General features: G+C 38.1%; 1 protein-coding gene across 1 annotated transcript; it reads left to right on the plus strand.

Annotated features, from left to right (window-relative positions):
* The first annotated feature begins 2,559 nt into the window (after positions 1 to 2,559).
* On the plus strand, positions 2,560 to 26,746 carry LOC121315075 (integrin beta-8-like). The gene is made up of 15 exons (XM_041248975.1): positions 2,560 to 3,128; positions 11,332 to 11,417; positions 12,393 to 12,564; positions 12,927 to 13,173; positions 13,472 to 13,637; positions 17,880 to 18,038; positions 20,527 to 20,622; positions 20,729 to 20,818; positions 22,093 to 22,227; positions 22,926 to 23,334; positions 23,685 to 23,907; positions 24,262 to 24,365; positions 24,689 to 24,805; positions 25,238 to 25,401; positions 25,505 to 26,746. The coding sequence occupies exons 1-15, from the start codon at positions 3,032 to 3,034 to the stop codon at positions 25,598 to 25,600; spliced, it is 2,361 nt and encodes a 786-aa protein (XP_041104909.1). The 5' UTR covers positions 2,560 to 3,031; the 3' UTR covers positions 25,601 to 26,746.
* The last annotated feature ends 422 nt before the right edge of the window (positions 26,747 to 27,168 follow it).

Raw genomic sequence — 27,168 nt, forward strand, 5'->3', positions numbered from 1 at the left:
AAGTGTTTTTGTGCATTGACGTGGCAGGCTGGTTTGGGGTGTTTGTTATTAGACAAAATGTTTGTATAGGCTACATTCCTGTTTATTTGAAAATCCATGAATTGTATGTTTATTTTCCTTTTTTTTTTGTACATTTATTTTATTTTTTTTTTATGCCGACAAGTAATAAAAAAGGTTCAAAGTCAATTGTATCGCTTGTCCCGAGTTGTTATCCAGACATGTTGATAGGGGGTTATTGATAAACGTACATATTTCAACTTTAACATAACCATGGGAGGGGGAGGGGAGGGTTAGGAGAAAAAATTCTCAATGATGGACAGATTCTTTGCCTGGCCCTCTGAGTTTGTACTGGATACAAGTGGATGTACATCAGCGGGCTCATCATATCATCATCTTCATCATCCAGTAAAGTGTTTATTTCAGTCTCGTCAATATGATGGGATGAAGCAATGTTGTGCAATATACAACAAGTCCAAAATATATTTGCTACATTTAACGGAGTGTATTGCAATAACCCACCTGACCGATCAAGGTATCTAAAACGTGACTTTAATATGCCAAAAGTTCATTCAATGCATGTATGAGAAGCTGTATGTGCATCATTATATTTCTGTTCGGCTTCTGATCAGGGATTTAAAATGAGCATCATTAACCAAGGCTGTAAACTATAGGCACTGTCACCTATGAGCCATGCACTGACATTCGGGTTGCCTTAAACCATGTACTAAGTAATGAATTGTCCATAATGAAGGCGTCATGGGACGATCCAGGAAATTTAGTAAATACATGCATAATGTGGTAGGTAGAATTTCACAACACCTGCATGTTCATTGAATGGAATCTTTTTTGATTGTAAAATTCTAATGTATTCATCACAGGTGCACGCAGTGCAACATGTGTACAATCACCTGCTCCCAGGACTCCAGGAAAACCAGCAATGTCAATAAATGATTATTTTACATTTGCCTGCTGCTGTGGTGTGTCTGGGAATTAGATGTATTTGCGTGACCTCTTTACTAAAGCAGCTGTAAAATAAGACACACAATTAGACACATACATCTGACTGATTCCAGGCGCATCACCTGTTGAACTCTGGAAGGAACCGATAGCAAAAATTGATAAAGCTGTACATATTTTGAGTGACACTGGCAATGCATGACCCCTCAGAGTGCTTGACTGCAAATCATCCTTCAGTTCGTCACATTAATGTGGTCGCTTTATCAAGCTGATATCTTCTTATCACTTGCGGTTCTGTAAGGTCCAGCCAACCGACCCTTTGACAATACACTCGTGGAGTGTATTTTCGGCTGCGCCTGGGTTTCCGTATTAGGGTAAAAGTTCTACTATTTTTCTTTTCATCCTCTAATACTGCAGCAATCCCAAGAAGCACATTCGGTTCCATCACAATCTAACACTCACTCCTCCACCAGACCCTGTTTTATTTGAGCGTATTGCTTTTATATTGCCTCTTTCAATCTGTTCGATTCCTTTTGGACTTGAAACAGGCGGATATATTTTTTTCGGGAACGACTCGCTAACAGCTTTGATTTTGGGACGGTGGGTATGCTAACTAGGTGCTCGCTTCATTTGCATAAAATTTCCCAAACTGTCGGAATTTGGGGTTCAGGACTCTTTTTATGCTTTCCGACAACTTTTGATTTTAGGATGGAGCACTAAAAACAGTCAGAAAGCTCTCTGACTGTCGGAAATGCTTTGCTTTTCAGGGCCATTATCTCTACCGGAAGTGGTTCATCACCAGGTTTGGTGCTTGTGTAGAAACTTAACCAGTTACTGAAACAGAATGACTGCTGAGAAACCACCAAACCCCATCTCTGAACAGCATACACTAGTGCTGGTTACTGCTGTACTTTACATCAGTGAAAGGATCTTACAAAAGTAATGTATTTGAGACACATCAATAACACAAAAAGCATGTCTGGAGATTAATGTGATACCACACTTCCCTTGGACTTCTACCAGAATACCATGCATGATACCGTTTTTAGGACATCTTTATAATTATGGAATTAATATATAATTAGGTAATATTGTAATGACCCGTGCCAAGCTTAAGATAAAGCAGCAGAGGGAGATGTTGCCAGGTGCAATGAATAACCATTGTATTGGTTGGGTTAACACGTCCCTGTTTGGCCAAGACAACGCCACAAAAACAACAAACGTCCCTATCGTTCCTACTCCCACTTTCCCTTATTCAGTCGCTCGCTCCCTCTCGCCTTCTTGGACTCTCGTTCTATGTCCCTCCCATGCTTCGTTTGCACACACTCTCTGGCAGGCCCTCTTTCACTAATCGTCACGTCTCAGCACATTTGTCCGCTCACCACTCGAGCCTGCCGTTCTCTCTCTCCTGCCCCCTACTTAGCTACTCCTTACCTGTGGGAATTCACACCTGCTAAAGCAAGACAACAGTATGTTAAACCAGATACAGTTAACTGTATCCCTTACGACAAAAAAAAGGCGTTTTAATCGGGCAGTGATATCACTTCATTCTTCATACCGCCTACACAGCACTAATATGCACTCGCATTCATTAAACTGTCAGTGGGCTGCAAGCGTTGCCACAGTATTAAATGAGTCATTGCTGCAACGACAGACACTCGACTCGTAGATTGGTTCGAAATTCAAACAAAGGTATCAAACAATATAAAGCGTGGTTATCCCGAAAGGAATTTTTTGTTCAATGTTCAAGGGCGACATTGGTGTCTGAATGAGCAAAGAACACAAATAACCAGCCGAGTCGAAACGAAACAAAATATTTTCCTGAAAAAAAAAAAAAAACAGCGAGCTGTTATACAAACAAATAACCCTTGCTCTGGCAGCTTGTGTGAGAAATGCGAAAAGGATTACCAAGGTTACTCGGTAAATACGATAACGTGTAAAAAAAAAATGACTGTGAACTGTTCCACTTTCTTTTCTTTGTTAAGCTGTGGAGCTCTCCCCTCTCAGGGGATTTCACATCAGTGTTTGAAAGTCTAGCACTGGAGTAAATTGTAGAAGTCTCTTCTCAGCTGCTATGATTGCCTGCTGTCTACATAAATACTACCAGAGTCTAATGAAGATGGTCTACACCGTATGTATGCTCACTGCTACGCTTGAAACTTGTGAGTCTGGTAAGTGTGAACATTAAATTACTTTACTCCTTTAACATAAGTATATCAATTAACCTTACATCTTTCACACCTGTCTGTTTATTTATTCTCATATACTGCCTATTTCACAACAGTAAATTTGATTAAGCAATTATACAATAATTTCCTTGGATAATGTTCATACATCATACGTTGAAGACGCAAATTATATTAAACTGGAATTATATAAAACACTGCACGTACCTGTATGTAACTTGTGAATGGTATCTTCAGGTTAATTGAGGGACACACATCTCTTGAAAACTCTGTAGGCTGAGGTAATATATTCGGAGTACAGTTACACTGCACAGATGAACCGCAAACAAGGCGAAACATGTATGTAGTTGTTGACTTTTAAAACGCTGTGAATATAGAAGCCTTTTGGCGACTTTCACGCGATTTGATTGGCTCTTTTAATGTTGAAATCTGGAAATGGGAATATATATAGATATATATATATATATATAATATATATGGATATATATATTATATAGATATATATGCCATATATCTATTATATATCAGTTGGATATTAGTCACCCCTTATTCGTGGTCCACTGTCGGTGACTATATAATAACGAGTGCTACTTACACGTCGGCCTGCTGCCTTTAGTCTCTCTCCTGAAGTGCATTATCCAAAACTAGTGAAAATGCAGCTTGTTCATGATGTTCACGCGAATCATTAGGCGTTCAATATATTCTGTAGGGCTTTGTTGGGAAACTGATTTGAAACTAATTTATGGAGTAGCCAATATATAAAATATAGTTTTCTTGTAAATCAAACGAAAAATGCATCACTGGTTCAAAATGCAGTCAAAAGAAGTGTATTAACTAAACGTGTGTGTGTATATATATATATATATATATATATATATATATATATATATATATATATATATTATATATCAATATATATATAACTCCAAAATTAGGTAGAAATAATAATTAATGAAGTAGAAATAAACAGTGATATATTATTCTGTAATCCACAAAATAACGTAACAAATCAAAGACAAAGGAAGATGTGGGAGGACATTGCAATGGAAGTAAAAGCTTCAAACACTGGTCCAGCATGAGGCAAAGAGGTTCACAAGAAATGACAGGATTTCACTTAGGTGAACATCTGTGCAACGGTGGAGTTGCTGACTATTCAAAGCAACACCACTGAATAGCAGCACTTGCTGTGTTCTGTCATGTGTGTACCTTGCAACTGAGGCCACACATGCTGTGTGTGTCTAGTAGAATCTAAAACTCAACTTATGAATCTAAATATAGCTGCCCTGAACCTCAGAAACACTCTGCTCCTGCCTTCCCCCACTGTACGAAGCCTTGGTGTAATTCTTGACAGAAACCTCTTCTTTGATGCCCACATCTCCTCCGTGGTCAAATCTTCCTTCTACCATCTTCGAAACATCTCCAAAGTCCGTCCCTACCTTTCCCTCCTGGATGCGGAAATGCTTTTTCTATTCGACTCAACTTCTGCAACTGTATGTGGTGGTCTGCCGGCACGTGCCATAAACTGACTGCTATTAGTTCAGACTGTCACTGCCAGGATAGTTACCAGATATAAAAAACATTCTCACATCACCCCCCGTCTTGCCCAGCTGCACTGGCTACCAGTGAAGTTCAGGATTATTTTCAAAACTCTCCTGGTCACCTACAATGCCCTTCATCACACAGGTCCCGAGTACCTCCTCAACCTGTTGATGCCCTGCCCACAAGCTGAGGCCCTCCGACTCTGGCCTGCTTGTTATCCCCAAGCAAAAGTGCACCACACTTGGAGAACGCTCGTTTTGCTTCATGGTTCCGACTCTTTGGAACTATCCCCCAGCTTTGGTGTGTGATGGTCCCACCGTCGCTCGCTTTCAATCAGGTCTCAGGATCCACCTGTTCTCTCTTGCTTTCCATGCTCTTTAAGCCTGATATCTCCTATTAGCTGCCGTACTGATGCTACTATTTCATGCACTCTGTTACTATCATGTATTATGCACTTTCCACTGTGTTTAAATTTATTGTGCATTGTTTTTTTTTTTTTTTTTTTTTTTTTTTTTTTTTACTGTATAGCATGTATTATGCATTTCTCTGTATTTAAAGTATTGTGGATTTTCTTGTTGTTACTGCATCTTGTAAAGTGCTTTGTGATGGTGGTCCACTATGAAAGATGCTATATAAAATAAAGATTGCTTAATAAGAAACTCCACGAACATGCCAAGATTATGCCAGATCACTTGTGAACTCAAGTAGTCATTCAAGAGCAACTGGACTTATGGTGGTGTTTAGGAAACACTGCAGTTTGCAAACATTGCCGTTACAACTGTCTTACAATGCTGGTTAGGTTAAAGTTGCTTTTGAGAAATGGGTCCTTGTCTGAAATGTGTGTGGCACTGTGTCTCCCGATTGCAAAAATGTGCAGTGTAAGCCTGACTTAGGCTGTCTGTGTTAAGGCTAAGGCCTGGAGAAGAGACCTGTGTACAACACATACCTGGAAAAGTACTGTGTTGTACACTTATGTGTTTTGGTGCCTGGTAAACAGTTTATTAGTTTAAGAACTTGGGGGGGGGGGGGGCTTGGTGGGAGACATGTTCCTGCTAAACACAGGTTTTAATGGGGAATTACTCCCTGTGCCAGGGTAGTTGAGCAGTAACATTCCCAGACCAGAAAGCTGACAGGCACACACAGGTACTACGGGTGACAAAGCGCTCATGTACCGTTTTTATGGCAAAGAAAAAATAAAATAAATATTTTAACAAACCAAAAAAAAAAAAAAAAAAAACACTGCTCATAGAGCAAAAATAAAAGGTAAAAGGTTTAACAAAAACAAATCATGAACATAAACAAGTACCGTAGCAGTTTTTTTTTTTTCCATTTTAGATTCTCGCTCATGTTCCTCCTTCCGAACACCCACCCCAAAAACAGAGCAATTTTTATACTGGTGACCATCTAACAATAATTACCCCCTTCAAACAATAATTCATTAAACTGCACCAGCCACATTCATAATCATACATGGGCACAAACCATTCTTTAAGTTTAAACACACCCATATGATTAAATACACATTTAATCAGCAGGGCTTTGCCTCGCCCCCTTTTTACACGCAGGGCTTTCCTGCCCTGCCACACTCCCCCATACAGTTTTCCTGTTCCACAAGCAGATGTTAATACAGTCTTCCTGTTCCACAGGAAGCTATTTTGCGCATCCAGGACAGTAAATGACAGTGATGGTGGCATCTGTGATGTTAGGCAGGAAAAACAGTTGCTGTTTCCTTTTATTCTTTTTGTTTTTGTTGGCACAGATGTTGTACAGTTTAAACGTATAACATATACAATTAACAATTTATCATACTCTTAGAAAAAATATAAATTGCTAAAATTGTACCAATTTTACATTGTACAGCCCATAGGGGCGTGTTTCGTACAAATAACAAACTCCTCTTCTTAGACAGTTAAGCTTTCTTGTATTTATATTTCAGGCATTTATGTCTTAAATACAAGTTTGTATTAAATATGTTGCATTACTTTGTAATATATATATATATATATATATATATATATATATATATATATATATATATATATATATATATACATACACACAGCTCTGGAAAAAATTAAGAGACATTTTTCTTAAATCAGCATCTCTGCATGTATGGCAGCCATTCCATTCCAGTGTCTATTGAATTCCAACACAGGCACACCTCATTCTGCTGAATGAGGTACTGATTAGGGGATCACCTGAACCAAATCTTATTTAACGAGGAAAAGTATAAAAACCACTCCTGTGGTCATCACTATCCTCTTGCAATAGGACCAGCTGGATGGCAAAACAGTGCTAGTAGTACCTCAAAAGTAATTGGAATCAAAAAATAACTATTGACCATGCCCAAAGAGTTGAAAAGGAAAGTTTTGAGTGAGGAAAAGAAGGGTTCAATTCTGGCTTTACTGGCAGAGGGATACAGTGAGCGTCGGGTTGCTTCCATCCTTAAAATTTTAAAGACGGCGATTCATAAGAACAAGGTCAAGCAGCACACATTGGGGACAACAAAGCTACAGACCGGCAGACGGCGAAAATGACTCTCCACTGACCGGGATGACCGCCAACTCATTCAAATGTCACTCAGCAACCGTAGGATGACATCAAGTGACCTACAAAAAGAATGGCAAATGGCAGCTGGGGTGAAGTGCACAGCGAGGACGGTTCGAAACAGGCTCCTAGGGGCAGGGCTGAAGTCGTGCAAAGCTAGAAAAAAGTCCTTCATCAATGAGAAGCAAAGAAGTGCCAGGCTGAGGTTTGCAAAAGACCATAAGGATTGGACCGTAGAGGACTGGAGTAAGGTCATCTTCTCTGATGAGTCCAATTTTCAGCTTTGCCCAACACCTGGTCGTCTAATGGTTAGACAGAGACCTGGAGAGGCCTACAAGCTACAGTGTCTCGCACCCACTGTGAAATGTGGTGGAGGATCGGTGATGATCTGGGGGTGCTTCAGCAAGGCTGGAATCGGGCAGATTTGTCTTTGTGAAGGACGCATGAATCAAGCCAAGTACAAGGTTGTCCTGGAAGAAAACTTGCTTCCTTCTGCTTTGACAATGTTCCCCAACTCTGAGGATTGGTTTTTCCAGCAGGACAATGCTCCATGCCACACAGCCAGGTCATTCAAGGTGTGGATGGAGGACCACCAGATCAGGACCCTGTCATGGCCAGCCCAATCTCCAGACCCGAACCCCATTGAAAACCTCTGGAATGTGATCAAGAGGAAGATGGATGGTCACAAGCCATCAAACAAAGCCGAGCTGCTTGAATTTTTGCGCCAGGAGTGGCATAAAGTCACCCAACATCAATGTGAAAGACTGGTGGAGAGTATGCCAAGATGCATGAAAGCTGTGCTTGAAGAATCAGGGTTATTCCACCAAGTATTGATTTCTGAACTCTTCCTAAGTTAAAACATTAGTATTGTGTTGTTTAAGAATGAATATGAACTTATTTTCTTTGCATTATTTGAGGTCTGACAACATTGCATCTTTTTTGTTATTTTGACCAGTTGTCATTTTCTGCAAATAAATGCTCTAAATGACAATATTTTTATTTGGAATTTGAGAGAAATGTTGTCAGTAGTTTATAAAATAAAACAAAAATGTTAATTTTACCCAAACACATACCTATAAATAGTAAAACCAGAGACACTAATAATTTTGCAGTGGTCTCTTAATTTTTTCCAGAACTGTATATATAAGGTTGTAGTTCCGTTGTCATATTTGCTGTGTTTTATTTGTTATACAATAATACATAAATAAAATTATTCACAGCGACACAGTAGTTAAGGGAGCAAAATCCTTATTTACTATCCATGAAACTTTTACTTGCATTAGTAAAGGAATAGTATATTGCATTGGCTGCATCAAATGTAACAAGCTGTATATTAGTGAAACAAGACTGCGCTTAGCTGATCGCTTTGTGGAACATCTGAGAAGTATACGAATTAACACCTCTACCTTTCCTGTCACCAGATATTTTAACAGAGATGACCACACTATTGAGGACATAACCATTTGTGGGATAGTTCATTGTTATGGAACTAATGCTGTCAGGAAGCAAAAAGATTGTGAACTTATTTTCAAACTGGGCACTTTGGAGCCATTTGGAATGAACATTCTATTCTGAGATTGTTAACATCATTAACATTCTGGAATTTAGTTTAAAAGATTACTTGTTTGTTTTTTATCAACTTCTTAAAGTACTGTTTTTCTGTATTCAGCCGATAAAGGACTTATAGTCCGAAACGTCCCGATAATTGATTTGTAATCAATTATTCTACCTTTTTAAGTACCTAAAATATCCTTTTCTGTTTTTAGTTTTTCTTATTGATCATTTTAGTACACAGCAGTTTCCATTTTCTCAAACTTTACGTACACACAGACAAGGCTATATTTGCATATTGAGCCATTAAAAAAAAAAGCAGAATGCCACAGTAGTGACTTCAAAAAGTAATAAGGTATAAAGAAAATAAACAGTTAAAACAGGATTAATATATTAAAAAAAACAACGTAAACTAACTGGACAGTTAACCACGTCCGTTCGGTGAATAAGTAATTGGTTTCTTGGTTTTACCAGGTCATTTATTGGCTTCAGCTTGTCTCCTGGCATGGGAAAACCAGTGCCATCTCGTGCCACTGGCCCAGGAAAGAAGATTGCAGTCGCAAAAGCAGTTTCAGCTGCTCTCTTGTACTCCCATTCAGTCCTGGGTTTAGATAAGCTCACGCTGCTCACTGGTCAGAAGCCGGCCTTGACTGGCTGTAAAGGCTTTCTTTTAAAGGTGCTGGATCATCCAGGAATTGGATGGTTGCAGACTACAGGTGCGGGCCAATTAAGGCTAATGAGAATTAATCATGGTATAACCCTGATCCCCTACCTAACCACACATGCAGCATGTTCTTCCGTTAGCTCCTTGACATTGCAGGCAAGTACGCTGACCACAGCTATCATTGTGTTATCTTCAACACTTGTGGGCTCGTTCCTAGCCTACCATGAACGCCTCCTGCTGGTGAACCTGTGAGCTGAAGGATATATATTATATATATATTATATATATATATATATATATATATATATATATATATATATATATATTAAAAGATAGATATATCTTTATAATATAGAAAGGTTTCGTTTAAAATATTACTAAATCTTTTATTTTCAGGATATTTCGGGCATAAGCTGCTCTTCAGCTGTTTGAAAAGAAAAGTAAACACAGTGCAGTGTTGTTATATGTTTACTGCACTGTGTTTACTTTTATTTTTAAACAGCTGAAGGGCTTTGGCCCAAACGGGGGGATGGGGGGGGCGAGAGAGCGAGAACCAGGGTTGGATACTGAAGTGTGAGCAAGCAAGTCCAAACTACTGACAGCTGGGCGAGCAGCCAGAGTTTGTTTGCTATTGGACAGAGAAGATTCGTTCACAGATTGTAGATCCTGCCAGAGTTTTTGTACAATGTGTGGTATGTACTGTGTGTGCTGCCATTGCTGGTAGTGTCACATGAGCTGTTCAGCGTGTTGATATGTAAGTAAATCCTGTTCTCGGGTCATATCAGCTTCAATCTCCATCTCAATCCCTTGCCTGTCATTCAGCAGCAAATGCACGCACCCACACGGTTTTAACTAGTCACAGCCCAGAATTTCCAAGCACTGGTGAGCAAGTTTTTCAAGTTTTAAAATAGCTCATCCAGTTGATATTTCCCATAACACAAGGCCGGTTGATATGGGGAAACATGCGCTCATTAATACCAGCAACAGAGCGCTAGCCAGCACAAGCTGTCAAACAGCAACACATGTCCACAATTATCTAGTATGTACAGGAAAAGCAGGTAATTCTAAGATAAACGCACATTTCCAACATCGAAACTATCTTGGTAACAGGCTCTCTGCTTTCAATCTGCAGGCCAAACTGCATTTCTCATGAGGGAGTCACCATAAACATCTAGAAATCGGCCACCCCAAGAAATCTCCCATGCACAGACAAAGAGGCTTTATAATTAGGGCTTTTGTTTTTCTGTTTATTAATTTAATTTTTCAGTGGTTATTTTTAGCCGTTTTTAAGGTTAAGGTAAATCATTTTTGGGGGAGCTTTCGCTTTTTATATACCGTATGAAATTATTGTTTTCAGTTACTTTCCAAAATTCTTGGCAGTTTTTTTTTTTTTTTTTCTGTCATAACATGTATGAACTTGACAGTACCTGCACACTTCAATGGTACCTTCTTTCCTTTGCTGTCTTCCACAACGAAATCCTTCTGGTCATACCCATATTCTTCTGGGGTTTCTGTGTGTTTAGGCATTTTTTAATATTTCAACACAATTTTTATTTTAGTTTTAAATTCCATGAACGTGTAAATACTCCCTATGATGGAACTGTAACATAGTCTCGCAAGAAAAAACAATCCTCCTCTTCTAGTAATTGTAATGAAGCCCTATTTATAGTACACTCTGATGCTGACTGACGGTAAGCCACCTCTCACAAAAAGGTACACAGAAATGTTAGCAAACGCAAACACAATCGGAACAAACTAGTGAACATAAAATTAAAGCGTGTAATTAACACACTACCTAACCCTTTTTTTCAGCCATTGTGATGCATTTCATTATGATTTCAAAAAGTACAACATTTATCAATGCAAGCATATTTTGTTTTTTTTCAGCTAGTGACAGGTGTACCTCTTCCTCTATATCAAGCTGCAATGACTGTCTGTACCGTGGACCAGAATGTGGATGGTGTTTTCAAGAGGTACAGTGCTCTTCCTGTATGTACTACTAATATTAACAAAACAGATTAACAATAGCATGTACCAAATAGTTATTTCTGTAAAGGGGTACACAAACACTTTAAAGAAACAGAGCATACAGTAAATCTGTTACCTACTGTATAAGAATATAACCTTGAATTTCAACATGTAAAGTTATTAAATCTAGAGAGGATCATGCTTGCTTTGGAATTTTTCATACATATGTTTTTCTCAAAACTCTGATGATAAAGAATGAAATGTAATCCTGCCGTTGTCTCTTCCACACAAATAAAAGCTCTAGATAATATAAACAAAGACAAGCTTAGTAGATTTTGAGCTATGTGTTGATTTATTCCAGTATTTGAAAGGAAGCAAATGGTTTTTCCTTTATTAGGCCATGGTTGAGTGGCCGAAAGCAATGTGGGGGCAGTTTTCAAAGAAGCACAGTGCATAGAACAGAAGGCAGCATAACAAATTCAAACAAGAACAAAAAACGTTTCTGCTGTAGTAACCCTATATGAAAAAAAAGAGGGAGCATTACGAAGATACACCCCTTGTATCTTTTTTTTTTTTTTTTTCTTGAGCTTACTTGTCAATATTGGTCCTGTATTCATAGGATGGGCAAGTTTAAAAAAAAAAGTGTAACAATTTTAAATCAAAACTCACAAGATGGGAAGTTTAGCTGCTATAGCTTATAATCAATCTAATTTCCAATTATCATCAGGAGATCCCCTAAATACATTTTACTTTTGTTTTTTGTTGTTTATTTTGCTACTTAATAAATGTGTTCACTGAAATGTGCACTAGGAGCAACAGCTATAGATCACGGTATGCATATGGTCAAGGGAACCCTAACTGTTAGCACTAACGTTTGCTTAGTACTGTAAATTCCGTTTTGTCTTAGTAATGTAGCAGCTTTAATACCATTATATTTAAGTTATTCATTAATGTGTTCTGTGCTTCAACAATTTCAATAGGATTTCCTGGTTGGAGCTGCACTGCATGAAAGATGTGACCTTGTCTCCAACCTAATTAAGAAAGGCTGTATATCAGATTTTATTGAGTCTCCCTTAGTGAAGGTACTGATGAATGCCGTCTCAACAAGCTCACAGGCCACACCAAGAGATGTTTCATTACATCTGCGACCAGGTTGGTCTTTCCAGTTTTATGTTATTTTCCATCTTGTATTGCTGAGAAAACATTTGAGTAGCTAACTTAAGCAACTAAAGACCCTTTTAAGGGTGAACATTGTAAAAGAATATGCTGTTAAGTGAGATGCCATAGTGGCTCATATAGGTACTGGGGATGCAACCAACACTGAAACAGTTATTCTATCTGCTACTGTTGTTTTTATATTTTAATTTGGCATATCCAGATGTTAAAAAAAGTGACGGATTTTCTGTCAATGAAATGGGCACCATTGATAATGACTTGCTCATCACTCCTTTAAGAGTACCATGTACTGTTTATTATATATATATATATATATATTTTAATCCATTTATTTCCAGGCAGTGAAGTACACTTTATTTTAGAAGTACACCAACTGGAAAGGTATCCTGTGGACATGTACTTTTTGGTGGATGTATCTGCATCGATGCAAGACAATTTAGATAAACTAAAGTCTGTTGGATTTTCTCTGTCGCAAAAAATGCAAGAATTTTCCAGTGACTTTCGGCTTGGCTTTGGATCATTTGTGGACAAGCCGGTTTCCCCTTACATTAATGTCCATCCACCTAAAATCGTGAATCCCTGCAGGTGTGTATTGCTTTTGATTACCTGATTCCAAACTTTTATCCAATGTTTTACTACTGCAACACATGTCTCATATCTGCTTCGTACTGTATGTGAACAAATTCAATGCATGTGGGAGACATGGTCCTTTTGTTTCTTCAAATTTCAAACATTTTAAAACAAGTATGTATTGCATATTTAAATAATATTGATATGAATCTGTTGTCTCTGAACTTTCACATCTGCTATGCAGCCTGTATAATGGTGATCAACCAAAACATGACTTGTCTGTATTTTTTATTGCCAATTCTTTGTTACACAGTGACTATGATATACAGTGCAGGCCAGCACATGGGTTTATCCACATGCTTTCTCTTACTGAAAGCGTCACAGAGTTTACAAGAGTGGTTCAACAGCAGCGCATTTCTGGAAACATGGACACACCAGAAGGAGGTTTTGATGCTATGTTCCAGGCAGCTGTGTGTCAGGTTAGTGCTGCATGTGTCATGCTTTGTGGTTTAACAGCTGGGGAAATAAAATATTCGGCAATAGTGTTTTACAGAAAATCTTAGTCATATAGCTTTCCAGAAGACCATGTCTTTCGAAATCAAATAAAAGTAGGGTGCATTATATCACATAGTACAGATATATGTGTCAGTTAACTTTTCTTATGCACCTGTATCCATCTCCTGAAAGGTTACTTGTGTGGTCATAAAAAAATTCTGCCTAGTGCTTTTTGCGGGTAAATATTGAATCATTAGTTATCCACTAAGATTACAATCTTTAAACTTGTACAGCAGTGATTGGGCATTATTATTTATTTGTTTATTTATTTATTTGGCAGACCCCTTTATCCAAGGCACGTACAAGGCAGTACAGGGCTACAAAGGAAGCTTAATATTTAAATACTGTAGTTAGTACAACTAAAATACAGTATGAACTGGGAAGCAACAAGTTAAGATTACAACAAGTTATATCTACAGTGTCAATAGTAGTGCCAGAATAGTGCATTCATTGAGGGTCCGGAACATGGTGCTTAGGTTAGGCAAGTCCAGTGTATGGTAAGATGGGTAGATCAAGAGATCTACAAGTGCAGTTTAAACAGGTGGTTCGAGGAGGCAGCATAAGGCGGTGAGAGATGGAGCAGTCATCAAGTTCTCTAGTAGCTGGTTCCACCACAGAAGGGCTAGGGAAGAGAAGGAGTGGGCATGGGAGGATGGAGAGAGAGAAGTCATGACCAATCAGCCAGTAGAGGAGAAGCGGAGAGGACGAGAGGGGTGTAGGAAGACACGAGCAGTTGGAGGTAGGAGGGGGGAGCACGGGGAAGAGAGCAGTAGGCAAGAACAAGGGTCTTGAGTTGAGCACGAGCAGAGATAGGTAGCCAGTGGAGGGTGCGAAGCAGAGGGGTAGCATGAGAGTAGTGAGGTTGGGAGAAAACAAGACAAGCAGCAGAATTTTGAGTGAGCTGAAGGGAGACTGATAGCTGAAGCAGAGAGACCAGCAAGGGGAGAGTTACAGTAGTCCAATTTAGAGAGCACAAGAGCTTGGACCAGGAGTTGAGTGGAATAAGTAGTGAGAAAAGGATGGATTCGGTAGATGTTGCTAAAAAAAAAGCAGAAAGTGCATGCCACGTAGGAGATGTGTTGAGAGAAAACCAGGCAAGAGCGGTACATGAGATCCACAGGTCAGAGAAAGTGGAGAGAAGAATAGCATGATTGGCAGCGTCAAAGGCAGAAGAGACGTCAAGGATAATTAGAATGGAGGAGAGGGAGGCAGCACAAGCATAGAGGAGAGAGATAGCGCGATTGTTCTGGGTGGAGGACAGGTCAAGAGAATGTTTCTTATAAATGGGGGCCACATGAGCAGTTTGAAGGCTAAGGAAAAGGAGCCAAAGATCAGAGAGGTGTTAATGAGAGAGGAGATGAAAGGAAGAAGAGCAGGGGCAATGGATTGGAAGAAGCGAGTAGAAAGGGGATCCAGGGTGCAAGTAGTTGGCCTGGAATCCAGGATTAAGGAGCAAAGGTCCGAGTCGGGTACTGGTGTGGTTGAGAATGATTAATTATGGCTCATCATAGCAAAGTTTTAAGTAGCTATGCTTATGCTATACTGATGAAAGTGCCAGTTTAAAAGCTAGCCAGGGATGTTCATTTCATTTCTATTGGTATGCTTGAACTTGGGTTCTATTTTAATTTTCAGAATAATGTCAGTGCCATTATGTTCAATATATGTAATTAGTCGTTACTGAGAGGTGATTAATTGAATGTAATTGGGCAATTCCACATCAAACATCTTTAATAAAATATGTGGCTGACATTGTGAAATAGGTTTAGGTCAGTTAGGAACCAACTATTTGTAATCTACTTCAAAATTGGTATGTCTTTTAGATTCATAATTCATTTGACTGACAGAAGTCATTTTAAGGTTTCATGTTTTGTTCATAGCCATATCGGTGGCCGAATTTACCTAAAGACCTAACATTTGATTTGATATGTGAACTTATTTTTAGCTAGTGACATAATATCTATACGGGCAATATGGGTGGTATACCACAGTAAACTTGTATATGGGGATTAAAGGTCCATTTATTTTTAAAGTCCTAAAACTGCATCAAACAAACAAATCTTTGTGAGGCCTACAGTTAGCACTTTTGCTGAAAAAGAATGCGAAGAAGAAAATTCCAAGACCAATTCTCATTTTTTGGAAAGCAGATAAACATTCAGTGTTCACTCTGTCAATTTCATTTACTGTAGGCGTCATGAAAAGCCTTGCTGATATTTACATAAAGTAATGTGGAACAAACAGGCTTTTGCTGGGATAAAGTTCATGCAATAATGAGATGCCTTTTAATGATAAGGCATACAGATGGTTAGATTTAATGCTGGTCCTTTTATCATTCTTAAAAAAATAATAATAATAATAATAATACTTTATTAAAAGAACAGTGGATCTCTTTATTTGCTTCCATTTGAGTTTTGCAATGATGTCTAGCTTCTGACATCTAGGGGTCTATTGTTCCAGCATGAGAGGATGTTGATTTGGACCAAAAAATATGCAATGTCAAGGCATTCCAAAAACAGGATGTGGTCCAAGGCAAATTAGGCAGCACAGAAACGTGAATTTTCTCTTTAGTTTTGGGGGAAAATGGTACAATTCAATCTTGCATGTGATGTAATGATGACATGTTATATTGTCATTTGAGATTATTATTGTTATTTATTTCTTAGCAGACACCCTTACCCAGGGTGACTTACAGTTGTATACAAAAAATTCATATCAAGAATGACAGTACAAATAAGAGCAAGATACAAAATACAATGACTAGTCCTAATATGAGCAAATTCAAAATACAGTATGATTTGATATCGGGGCAGTTCAAGAGCAGATAAGTGTTGATAGTTACATCAGGGTTAGATACGAGTGCAGGTGAGCAGATAAGTGCAGGTTAAAGTGCAGAGTGTTATATTGTCCAGAGGGGAAGAGTTGAGTTTTACAAGTGTTGTCTGAAGAGGTGTGTCTTGAGGAGCCGCAGGAAGGTGGTCAGGGAAGGGGCATTCCTGACATTCGTAGGAAGGTCGTTCCACCACTGCGGGACAAGGGTGGAGAAGGAGCGGGCTCTGGAGGCAGGGGAGCGTAGAGGAGGTACAGCAAGTCTTCTAGTGCAGGCAGAGCGGAGAGGTTGGGTGGGGATGTAGAGAAAGATGAGGGTGGTGGACGCACAGATGCCAACCAGGAGTGAGTTGCTGTAATCTAGGCAGGAGAGTACCAGGGCCTGGATAAGGAGTTGTGTGGAGTAGTTGGTGAGGAAGGGTTGGATTGTTTGTTTGTTGCTCAAGAAGAAATGGCAGGTGACTGCTAGAGTGGAGATGTGCTGGGAGTAGGAGAAGCAGGGGTCCAGGGTTACTCTGAGGTTCTTGTCTGAGGATGAGGGAGAGAGCATGGTAGATTCTAAAGGAATGGAGATAGAGAATCAGAGGAGGGGGAAGACCAGGAGGGGAAGAAAAGGAGGTCAGATTTCAAGAAGTTGAGTTTGAGGTTGAGGAGGAGATGGCAGACAGACAGCTAGAGATATGGGAGGGGATGGTGGGGTCAGAGGGGGGGGGGGGGGGGGGGGTTCATCAGCATAGAAATGGTATGAGAAACCACAGGATGCGATGAGAGGGCCCAGGGAGCGGGTGTAGAGAGAGAATTAGGACAGAGGAGAGAGAGGCAGCATGGGTAGAGTTTAGCGAGTTAGTGACAGACAGGAGAGCCGTTTCAGTGGAGTGAGCAGAGCAGAAACCAGATTGGAGAAGGTCGAGCAGAAAGTGATTAGACAGGGAAGCAGAGAGCTGGTGGTGTACTTCCCACTCAAGGGTTTTAGAGGAAGGGTAAGAGGGAGACAGGATGGTAGTTCTAGGTGTTGGGGTTGGAAAGGGAGGAGGTGGGTGGAGCGAGAGGTTCTAAAGAGTTTGCGGATATCAGAGATCTTAGAGGAGAAGAAATAGGCAAAGTCATCAGAGGATATAGAGGAGGGAGGAGGAGGGGGGAGGGTTGAGGAGGGAGGAGAAGGTAGAGAATAGTTTCCAGGGGTTGTTGGAGGATTGGATAACAGATTAGAAATAAGAGCATTAGGAGCGTTCCAGGTGTTAAAGACACAAACAACTATTGACGTCACTGGATTGCTGGTAGGTTTTCCTACCTATTCTTCCTGGGAGCAAGCTAAACTTGTTTTCTAAATGTCTTGTTTTTAGAGCCATATAAGATGGCGTAAAGAAGCAAAACATTTACTACTTGTGATGACTGATCAACCTTCTCATCTGGCACTCGACAGTAAGTTAGCGGGAATCGTTGTACCTCATGATGGAAACTGTCACCTGATTAATAACACATATAGTGAGACAGCCAATATGGTAAGTTAATCTTTAATTAAAATACAGTATGTACACTTTGAAACAAAAAATGGATTGAAATTTTTTAAAAGGTGTTGTTGCCTTTTTAGTGATTGAACTGTGTGTAGAAAAATATGTACACATTTTTACGTTCACATTTTGGGGTTGGAGTTTTAGTGTTGGTGTGTCAGGTAATCCAGGCAGGAGACAGAAGTACCTTTAACATCGAAGGATACTTTAATTAAACTATTTACAAGTTTGAAATATCGGACCACCTGGCCCTTTTAAGAAATAAAAAAAAAAACCCTATATGGAGAACTAACTAAACTTATGTGGACTTTAGAACACTGACTCAATTTCCCTAACTTATTACAGGGCAGATAAGCTGTTTCACCGTAGAACACAAATTCTTCTAAACAGTTTTCATACAGATATGTGCATGCAGCTTTTGTTTTTTATGCTTTCTGTATTAATTATAGGCTTGAGCCCCACATCCAGGCAAAATGTTTCCTTGTGTGTGTGCTGGATGTTTCAGTGTTTCCAGAAACAAGAAAACACCATCCCAGAGTAGACAAGGGTTTTACTTTGAGAAACATTTTCAATAAATATTTTGCCTTTAACCATCAGGAGAGACTCTGAACATGAGTCATCAACCATGTGATTATGCAAGATAGTACTTGTACAGAAGATGACATGTTTTGGAATCAGTCTTTGGATTGATATGTACGCTGGTGCATTGTAGTGTCATTTCAGGTTATTCATGGTCCTACAAACTTCAGCAGCTCCTCAAAAGTATCTGGATCTATACTACTAAAACTCATAACTGAAGCGCAGTTCATTTAAAAGGTGACGGTCCGCTTCTCTTTCGTCACGATTACAGGATCCACTCCCTTGTCCACACGACTGGTCCGGTGCTTTCCCTTCTTTTATAAAGTTTCAGTGCAGTTTACAAGTGCAGCACCACACAGTGCAATGAGACTTTCCTCCATTTTTGGAGTGTGCAGTAGGAATGATCACATGCTGTTTGAAAAAGTTTCCCAACAATGTTTCTGGAAACATGTTTCCTTATGTATTCAGATCTTTACTCACAAACATGCAGCTCCCCCAAGTCACAAAGCCAAACTGCGGAAAATGAGCTGGGTTTTTACTTAGTCCAGCTGAATTGTCTCCTCAATCAGGCTAGCCCTGATTGCCTTCTGCACGCTTTCATAATCCAATTAAGAACTCCAAATACCTGTTTGCTGGAGAAAGCTAAAACTCTGCAGACTCCAGTCACTGGCACTGCATGCCAAAACACAAAATGCTGTTTTAAGCTCTTCATAAGCCTATCTGAGGGAAGAAGGCTAATTTTTTTTTTTGGATTGATTAGAAAATGCATATACACCTTAATTTACCATTGACCGAAGGATTATATGTAGGGCTTCTAGTTTTTGGTTTTTATTTTCCATCTCTCTCTGTCCTTTTAAACATTAATTACACCTTGTAACAAATTTATTTATTTTTTTTTGTTCCTGGATAGTAAGTGTTATTTCCTAATTGCTTATGCCTCAAAAGTATAGAAAATGGTATTTACAGTATAATCGTAAATCTCGAAAAACTACTCACTTCTAAATCTTTTGTAGTCATTTTTGTATTACTTTAGAATAAATACATGTTAATTTGGATTCATATGTTGTTTTTTTCTGACTTTATGTGAATGAAAAGACACACATTTGCTCGTTTTCCCATTGGAAATAGTGATATTTTGAAATATGACTGTCCTGGTCACAAAAGCAAAGTTTGTGGGGAATAATAGCCATTTTCTGTACTTTTGAGGCATAAGCAATTAGGAAATAACACTTACTACCCAGGAACAGAAATTGTGTTACATAGTGTTAATAGTTGTTAAGACTTAACTGAACACCAGATTTGTTCAAATTAGTGACGTGCTACTAGAAACTAATGCAGTGGAAATTACTAAGCTGAATTTGGCTATTGGAGCCAGAACGAAATGCAGTTCAAATAGAATCAGATGAGATCAATGCACGTCGTTTGATAACTCAGTCAAGATATGAGGGTAAAAAGAAACAACTTCCTTTGGTAATTACTGTTTCGTTAAGAAAGTGAATCGGCTCAAAATATGTTTAAAGGGACATCACGTGATCAAAAATAAACCCCCAAAACCAGAAGCCCTAATTCTATGTTTTGGGTGATTGATTGGTGAAATGGAGTTTCAATAATTCTTGGCCACCAGGGGGTTTTGTAGTAAATCCCAGTGTTCCCTGAATATACTTTATTTTATGTTACCTATTCCATGCACTGCCCATGACACGTATTCTTTCACAGTGTTCACAAAGCTGATAGCTCAGGTTATTGTGCTGCTGTCTTGAGATGCCTGTCCTTCTCAATGAAGGTACCTCTGTTTAAATAGTGGACGAAGGATCACAGTGAAGGCTCCATAGTTCTGTACCTTTTGTTTGCACCTTTTCCATTCATAATAGTAAGGGTTGTCTTTTTACGTTGTTTTCAGGAACATCCAACTATAGGACAACTGGCTGAAAAGTTATCAGAAAACAGCATTTATTCTATTTTTGCCATAGAAGGACAACAATATACGTGGTATGAGGTAATTTATCTCCTAAAGCGTTGAACATACCGTATGTAGGCTTGATATGCCCAAGATGATGTTAAAATATGCACAAAAAAAATAATAATTATGTCTTTCTACATAGGATCTCATTCCATTACTGCCAGGTGCTGTGGTTGGAAAACTTGAATCAAAGGCATCCAATCTGAAAGAGTTAGTGGTAGATGCATACAAGGTGAAACAGTTTGTTTTTACTTTTCAAGTTCAATGTTGTTTAGCCTACTTCTAACTATATGAATTATCGTTAGTTTTGTATGCAACATAGCAGCCATGTGTAGACCCCAAGTGGTCATTTTATAAACTTTCTCCCTTCAGAAGTTATTCTTTTGATTTGTTGAACAATGAAATTAGTTAGTAAGCCTAGTAAGTAATAATACACCCACCCCTCGTTATATCGCCCCTCGCTATACTGCATATTCGGATATATCGCGCTCCTGGAGTTGGCTCCCCATTTTTAATGTCTAACTGCATATGTCTTAGCTGCAATATACATAGGCCCTTAGAATTATTGTTCGTTTTATTTCGTACTGCACATCACAAACAAAAATATACAAAACAATTAGAAACAAAGTATTAATATTGTACTGTTATCATATACACACATATTGCACAATTACACAAAGCAAATTAAATATCTACTTGCTGAAGCGGTTTATTTTAGCCAAAGAGGTGTTCACACGTTGGAAGCATTGCACTAGCAAAAGTCACAAGGCAGTTACGTCATCTTCCTAGCAACAAGCCTCCTGTGTTATGAAAGGATTTTTTCAATGCAGCGGGTTTGTGCATTTAAGAAAGGAGGGGAAGACTTTAAGAAATTAATTGAAGACTGTGAAGTTGATGAGAAGCAATTACCCTCCGCTGTACAATTTAAAGCAGTGTGCTTCTTTTTTATACGAAAAATGAGAAAAAGCAGGTTATACTGGACGCCGACGCCCCCAATAAAACGAGGAAGTGGTTGTACAGTATTTGTTAGCCTATTGGTTATTCTATGGGTCCCTTGCTATATTGTGGCTCTCTATTTATATTGGACCCCAACACCTGTGATATATCGAATGGGTGGTGTATAAGCAGAAAAAGCATTAGAACATGAATATTCATAAGAAAATAAACAGGCAAGAAGTAATGTATTAAGAAAATGCAGACGGTATAGTAGCTTTTTAATGTTACTATAACAAATACTGGTTTGGTACTGTATCTTTTTCTGCAAACGTGAATGATCTGCTCCGATTCTTGTTGCAGATAAAACAACAGGCTTTTGTGCCCTTATAAGCTTTTGAGAAATCCTCAGAAAACTTGCTTTTACACAATGTTCCATTATCAAGGTTTCTGGCTCACAAGGCCCGAGTCAACAGATCTCTGTTTTTTAGACAATTCTTTCTTTTTTCATTTCTGATAAAACCCTGTTAAACAGAAAATGTTATATTCCCTAACGCCATTCTCTTTTACCAGAAACTCTTATCTGAGGTGGAATTGCAGGTGGAAAGCCTGATAAAAGGGGTGTTTGTTGACGTCACTGCCATCTGTCCTGATGGCTCAACATCCCCAGGCCTGAAGAAATGTGGAAACCTGAAACCAAATGAAAAGGTATGGTTTATTTTTTTTTTCCAGTCCTTGAATTTTTCATACTCTTTTTATATGGAGATATTATTTTATTAAATAACACACATTATCCTTTTTCATTATGAAAGCAAACAAACAAACAAACACAATTCTGGTTGGGACCTGGTGCTCGATATTTGGTATAATGGTGAGCATTATATATTAGGTTGTAAATAGAACCCCCAGTTCTTACTCATTGATTGTCATTTAGATTTTATCAAAGCTATGGATGGAAGTGACTGAATTATTTCTGGGGAACTAAACTAAAAAAAAAAAAAGTTTTAAAGCTATAAGTTACTATACTTTTTTTATGTTGGCTTTAATTTTAAGATACAGTTGGCTTACTTCATACAGTGTTTTCAGTGATAACTGCTGTACACCTTCCAACCTCCACACCCTACATGCTTTGATGGGTTCTGCAGTTTTCTTTTTCTTCATAACGTATCAAAGATAATGTCGCAATGGCTCCTCCTTTCAGTCTTCAATCAGTTAGTTGCTGGTTAAACCCCTAGTGAAGCACAATTTTTTTTCCGTTTGTACTTTTTGCCCACCGTTCCTCCTGGAGGGTGACACGAAACATAAAAACCCCTCAAGTATAAAACCACTCAAGCACAATCCTACCTGACATTTGCAGATATTCCACCTGTCCAGTGAATTTAACTGTGTAACTGTTACTTTTCCAGGTTCTTTTCAATATAACAGTTGGAATGCAAGAGTGTCACAGTGCGGGAGATGGAGCGTATATATTCCTAAAGCCTTTTGGTTTTAATGAAACCACCAAAGTGCGAATCCAGAGGTCCTGCTCATGCCGGTGCAGCAGTGCAACAGAACACACTCCTGGAAGGTGCTTGGATGAAGTGACTCCTCAGGACTGTGAGAACTGCAGGTGCAACCATGCAGAGAAGACAAAGGATGACCAGCTTCCTTTAAGAAACTGTCAGGCAGACCAAATGCAACCCGCCTGCAGCGGTCGAGGTCTTTGCTTATGTGGAAAATGCTTATGTGACCAAAGCAGCCTTGGAAGAATCTATGGAGAATACTGTGAAATGGATGGCTTTTCCTGCCCTTACTACCAAGGACTTCTTTGTGGTGGTAAGGTTTGAACCAATATGCTGCTGTGCCATGCCACGTTAACGGTATGTTAGTTGCACTGCTAAGACATTAATATCAGACTAATTTTTGTGACGATGGGTCTGTCCTGATACTCAGTGTTTGGGTATGCCAGTGGTTAGTTATTGAGGACGTTTCAAATACTACGGATTATATGCTGAGTATAGAAAGTGAACAATGATTTTTTTTGGTGGGTTAGTTGCACTATTAGTTTTTGTAAAACATATGTAGAAAGCAGTACAGACATTCTCAACCAAGTGGGAGAGTCGAATAGGAATGCAAAAACAGACTTGTGCTGCACCCAATGCTCATAACATAATTTCCCTTGCTAGGTCATGGTCAGTGTATATCTGGCAAGTGTGAATGCAGCAGTGGCTGGGAGGGTGAAAATTGTAACTGTTCTGTCTCTACTGAGACCTGTTTGACGGCAGACTCTCGGCTCTGCAGTGGAAGAGGGAAGTGTGTCTGTGGGCAGTGCCAATGTGAAGATCCAAGAAGTTCAGGTCAATTGTGTGAACTGTGTCCTACCTGTGAAAGCTTGTGTGAAACAAACCGGTAATTAACATTTTATTAATAGATTAATAGAAGGATCACTGTATTCACAATATCAGCAAATACTGTAGGAGTACATGCTTAGTGTAGGAGTGAATGCAAATTGCATTCCTATCTATGCAAGACACTCGTTTTCTATGGTCATGTAGGCGGGTGAACCAAGTGTTACACTGATCCAATTGTTACTGTAAGTGTTGGGAATTGCATATTTAAATTTTATCAGTGTCTTTCATTTTATTTTATCTGAATTTATTAATACAAACAGATGATAATGTTTTAGTATTAATATGTACATTTTTACCACATAACAAACTATATTTTGAACTAAAAGCTGTATTTTTTATTCTTTCGTTTTAGGAAATGTGTGCAGTGCCACTTGTTTAATGACTTTACTGAAACTAAAACAACACAGTGCAACTCGACCTGCTCCCCCATGGTACATTATGTCAATCAGATTTTTGGTATGTCTAATGTGATTTTATTAGCTAAATTGTAAAAACAGATGTCCACATTTGGTAAAATGTATTGTGTAGAATTACTGGTATGCATGTAACAATACATTGTTTTTAGGATGGGCCTTTGTTGGTTTATCCACATTTGAATTTTAAACTGTTAATATATGGACCATAACAAACGTGATTCCTTTCATTAAAAGAGTTACATGTATTTGTCTGTAAAATGTTTTGCCCTCTGTCATATTTTAAATGGTTAAAATGAAGCTATTAACTGAAATCAAAGCACAAATAATGTTTTATTATACAGAAGCTGTTTTTCTTTCCTCCAGACTCAGAAAGTGAAACTTTTAAAAACTGTCTTATTCCAACAAAAGAAAAATGCCACTATAAATTTCAAATGGAACCTATCTTTGGAGGAGAACAGATCCGTATCTTCAGATACCCAGGTGAGATGAGATTGATATGTTTTTAAAATGTACTGTACTTCAGTGTTTTATTATGTAGTATACAGCGTTTCAGTGAAGAGAGGTGGCTGAATTATTGGTCCATTGATATTAAACTTTAATTGTCTTTAATGTGATTACTCGTTTGTACCTCTAGAGGTCACAATAGACCATGCAGGACACAAATGTTCCAGTCTTAAACCTGAATGTAATGGCATAAACCAGGTAGATAATAATAACTGAAGTTCAAGAACAGTGGATTGAAAGGGGAATTAGATTAGACTCGCTCACACTATTCATGTACTCAACTGTTATAATCCGTGGTACATTTATAAACCTTGCCTGCTGTATGGGGCCTTATGGCTTGCAGGATAACTTTTTTTAGAGAATTATTGCAGTCAACAATGCATTAAGGACTGTGTTTTCTTTTTACAGAATGTATAACTGAGCAGAGTTACTTTCCTACATTTATCATGTTCTTCATTATGACGGTGGTGATTGGAGTAATGGCAATAGGGATCTTGAAATGCATTGTGATGCGAGAGAACCATGTGAAAGGCGCGTCTCCAGTTGACATCTTTAGTTTATCAACAAAGAAGGTAAATTTGTCTTTACGTCCAACATAGGTGGGTGGGGGGCTGGGGTTACATATGAAAAAATTAATCTCCATTAACAATGTCATTTTATGTTAAAATAAAAAAGGACTACTTTCATACTGCAAATGAGAAGACAATAACATACAGAAGGGACAGACCAGGAGAGAGCCACATCCACAAAATGCCATTGAATGACATCTGACAACAAGTAAATACACACTGGTGAATAGTACAATTGGGGAAGAAACATCTAAAATGTGAATGGGGATTTCCAACCTTTTTTTTTTTTTTTTTTGCCTTTTTAAATGTATTTATTTATTTTAATAATCGTTTATATTTTATGGCTAAAAAATCTTATCCATAGCCACCAAACTGAGAACATTTGGGATCATTCTGATATTAAATCAGTAGCTCGCATGTTTAAAGATGAGAGGTAATCAGCACACAACTTACAGTGCTTGGAGTTTTTTTTATGTTTTTAAACATTTTTTCTAAACTTTCAAAAACAACTGCTGACTGCATTGCCAACAATAACTTGAAATAAACAAGTTTTTCCCCCCCCCCTTATAATTTTAACAAATAAAACAAAGATGACAAATATAAATAGCAAACCGGACCAACAATGGATGGAAATTTACATTATGAAGTCTACTCCAACAAGAGATACAGGCTTCAGTTCGACATTTACTTACATGCGTTCTGTTTTTCAATATTTGTAAACTGATCGGATTTTTATCAGAAAACTATTTTACAGAATTAAATTGTATGGACAGAGCTAGTGTACTATTGTAATCACGCAGCAATGCAATTGTCTTTCAAAGTGTTAGTGACGCCACTCCTTAATTGAGTTTTCTACTCAACAAATATTACAACGGCTTGTGTTTGTGAATTGGCAGTGAATATCACCTGCATGTTGCACAATATGTTCTAAATGTTTAGCTGATAACTGAGTGTACAAATCGTTTTAGAAACTAATTGTTTTATTGTGTATTAATACTGTTTAAAAATTTTACCTGTGAAACACTGGAGAGTATTGCTGACAATAGCTGCTATCAAACTAATATAGATACATAGATATTTATTAAGTTATAGCAAGTGTAACATGGTAGTTTATTTTATAAACTATAATGTGTAATACATTTTGTATATGTTTTTGTGTTAACATTGTTGTTTTAACTTAATATGTACGAAATATTGCCATGATCGACTGTTTTTCTAGATACATACTGTATGGTACTTACAACTATATTCCCAACCATGTGTAGAATTTGTAATCTTTGTACTGTAAGTAATACGCTGCTCTATAGTGCTGTACTTAAATCATTACAATAAAATCTACTGGTAATAATTGAAGTTTACAGGGGTTTTTTGTTTTGTTTTGTTTTGTTTTATTAACACATGATAACCCCCTCTGGAATTTAAATGAAAGGTAATAAATTATATAGTGCAGTCTGTGTTTACTTTCTTTTTAAACAGCTGAAGGGCTTTTGCACCAAACGTCTTAAAAATATATATTTTTTTATCTTTTAAACCTTTTGTGTACATTTTTAAAAAACCTTTTCTTTCATGTGGCTTCAATTTTGTACACTGCAGTGATATATACAGTACCAGTCAAAAGTTTGAGTACACCTGCTTGAAACCAGGTTTTTCATGATTATCTATGCTTTTTTAACTATATAAACTTGTCTATAAACACTTCATATTTCATTATGTGATATGTGTACTTATATAAGCTGATAATCATAAGTGAATTGCATTCAAAAATGTAAT

This window comes from Polyodon spathula, chromosome 4, assembly GCF_017654505.1.
Source record: "Polyodon spathula isolate WHYD16114869_AA chromosome 4, ASM1765450v1, whole genome shotgun sequence".
NCBI classification, from domain to species: Eukaryota; Metazoa; Chordata; class Actinopteri; order Acipenseriformes; family Polyodontidae; genus Polyodon; species Polyodon spathula.